This window comes from Apaloderma vittatum, unplaced genomic scaffold (genome assembly GCF_000703405.1).
Source record: "Apaloderma vittatum isolate BGI_N311 unplaced genomic scaffold, ASM70340v1 scaffold20321, whole genome shotgun sequence".
NCBI lineage: Eukaryota > Metazoa > Chordata > Aves > Trogoniformes > Trogonidae > Apaloderma > Apaloderma vittatum.
This window is the reverse complement of record NW_009697607.1, coordinates 1-1,508: the sequence shown is the minus strand read 5'-3', so window position 1 is coordinate 1,508 and position 1,508 is coordinate 1. Positions and strand designations below refer to the sequence as shown.

At 55.4% G+C, this 1,508-nt stretch overlaps 1 protein-coding gene across 1 annotated transcript; it reads right to left on the bottom strand.

Moving 5' to 3' along the window:
• Positions 1–14: 14 nt before the first annotated feature.
• On the bottom strand, positions 15–1,434 carry STAR (steroidogenic acute regulatory protein; the record flags this gene model as incomplete). Its single annotated transcript, XM_009877708.1, has 4 exons — positions 15–108; positions 320–504; positions 1,068–1,226; positions 1,313–1,434. Coding segments are annotated over 4 exons (560 nt in total), but the record flags the coding sequence as incomplete, so codon positions are not given.
• Between the last annotated feature and the right edge of the window lie 74 nt (positions 1,435–1,508).

Here is a 1,508-nt window from a genome sequence, read left to right as displayed (position 1 = left end):
TGGCAAAACCGTACCTTGAGGTCGATGCTGAGGAGCCAGGTGAGCTTGGTCTGCGAGGGGCTGCCGGCCAGCGGGCGCAGGATCATGCACGTGGGACCGTTCTCGGCTCTGTGGGGGGACAGGAGGGCACCCATGATCCAGCCACCACGCACCGAGCCCACCCCAAACCTTGCAGCCACGCTGAACGGCTTGGTGAGCTGGGCTTCTCTTCGATTCCCCTCCCGAGACAAACCCAGTTTCTCTGAGTCCCCACAGAACACAAGTGAGCGACGCTGAGGTTCATCATGCACCCCATAAGTGAGTGGAAAATGGGATTTACCTTATAAATCCGTCCTGCTCAGGCATGGCGCCGTACTTGGTGGCCATGCCGGCCAAGACGCAGGTGGAGCCACGTCTCTTCGAGCACCGGACGCTCACAAAGTCCCGAGGGCCAACGATGTTACCAGGGGTAGCGGCCGCCTTCTCGTGGGTGATCACTGTGTCCTTGCCGATTTTCTGGAGAATCTGGACAGTTTAGAATTAAAATGCTAACTTAAAATATTTACTGCAAACAGAGCTAAATGACAGCTTCGATTACTGTGCATTCAAATACATGCTCTTAGAAAAACTGAGTGTTCATAGCGAGAAAAATTGCAAATATCTGCTTCATCCCAGAATGCAGAACATTAGTTTTCACTATCTGAAAAAGGAAAACATTTCTCTTCATGAAAAATGCTCTTCCCTGCCTGCTGGGCTGCTGCGTTACTTCTCCAGTAACAGGATGAATTTAACAGTGGTGCTGGACTGTGGCCTTGCAGTAAAAAGTGCATTTCCTATAGAGTGAGCAGCAGAAAAGCTGCTACAGCCTCACTTCAGCTGCAGGGGCGATTGCGTGCAGAACGAGCCCTACCTCTGCAGCAGGGAGAGGAGAAAATAAAGTCCAACGTCCCTCTCCTTCCCAAAGAACGGGTGGAGAAACCCCTCTGCTCCTGCCGCATGGGGCAAAGCGATTCCCTGGCCCTTCCCCTGCCCCCGGGAGCAGCGCGGGCGTGCAGCCCCCTGAGACGGGTCCCACACGTGCTTCCCACCTTGACTTCTTTGACGTTGGGGTTCCAGTCTCCCATCTGCTCCATGTTGTCCACCAGCTCGCTGTACACCGCGTCCAGGGGCTGGTCCATCACCACCTCGAGCCGGAACACCTTGCCCACGTCTGGGAGCACCTTGCTCAGCACCTTGTCTCCGTTACCCTGGGGAGGGGAAAGCAGAATTAACCTCACAAGTATTTACAGGAGGACAGCGCCAGCCTGCTGCGAAGCAGAGCACCTCCCGCCACCGTCTCTGTCTTCCAGCCGTCCTGGTCCCCGAGGATGCTGAGTGATTTCTGGAGGGCTTCCTCTCCTTGCTTGATGTACGACATTTCCATCTCGCTGAAGGGCTTCTCCTCCAGCCTTGAGCCTGCACAGGGTCAGTCCAAGGCAGGAGTGAGCGCGAGAACGCAGCTGGCTAACAAACCCTCGCACCAGGTCAGA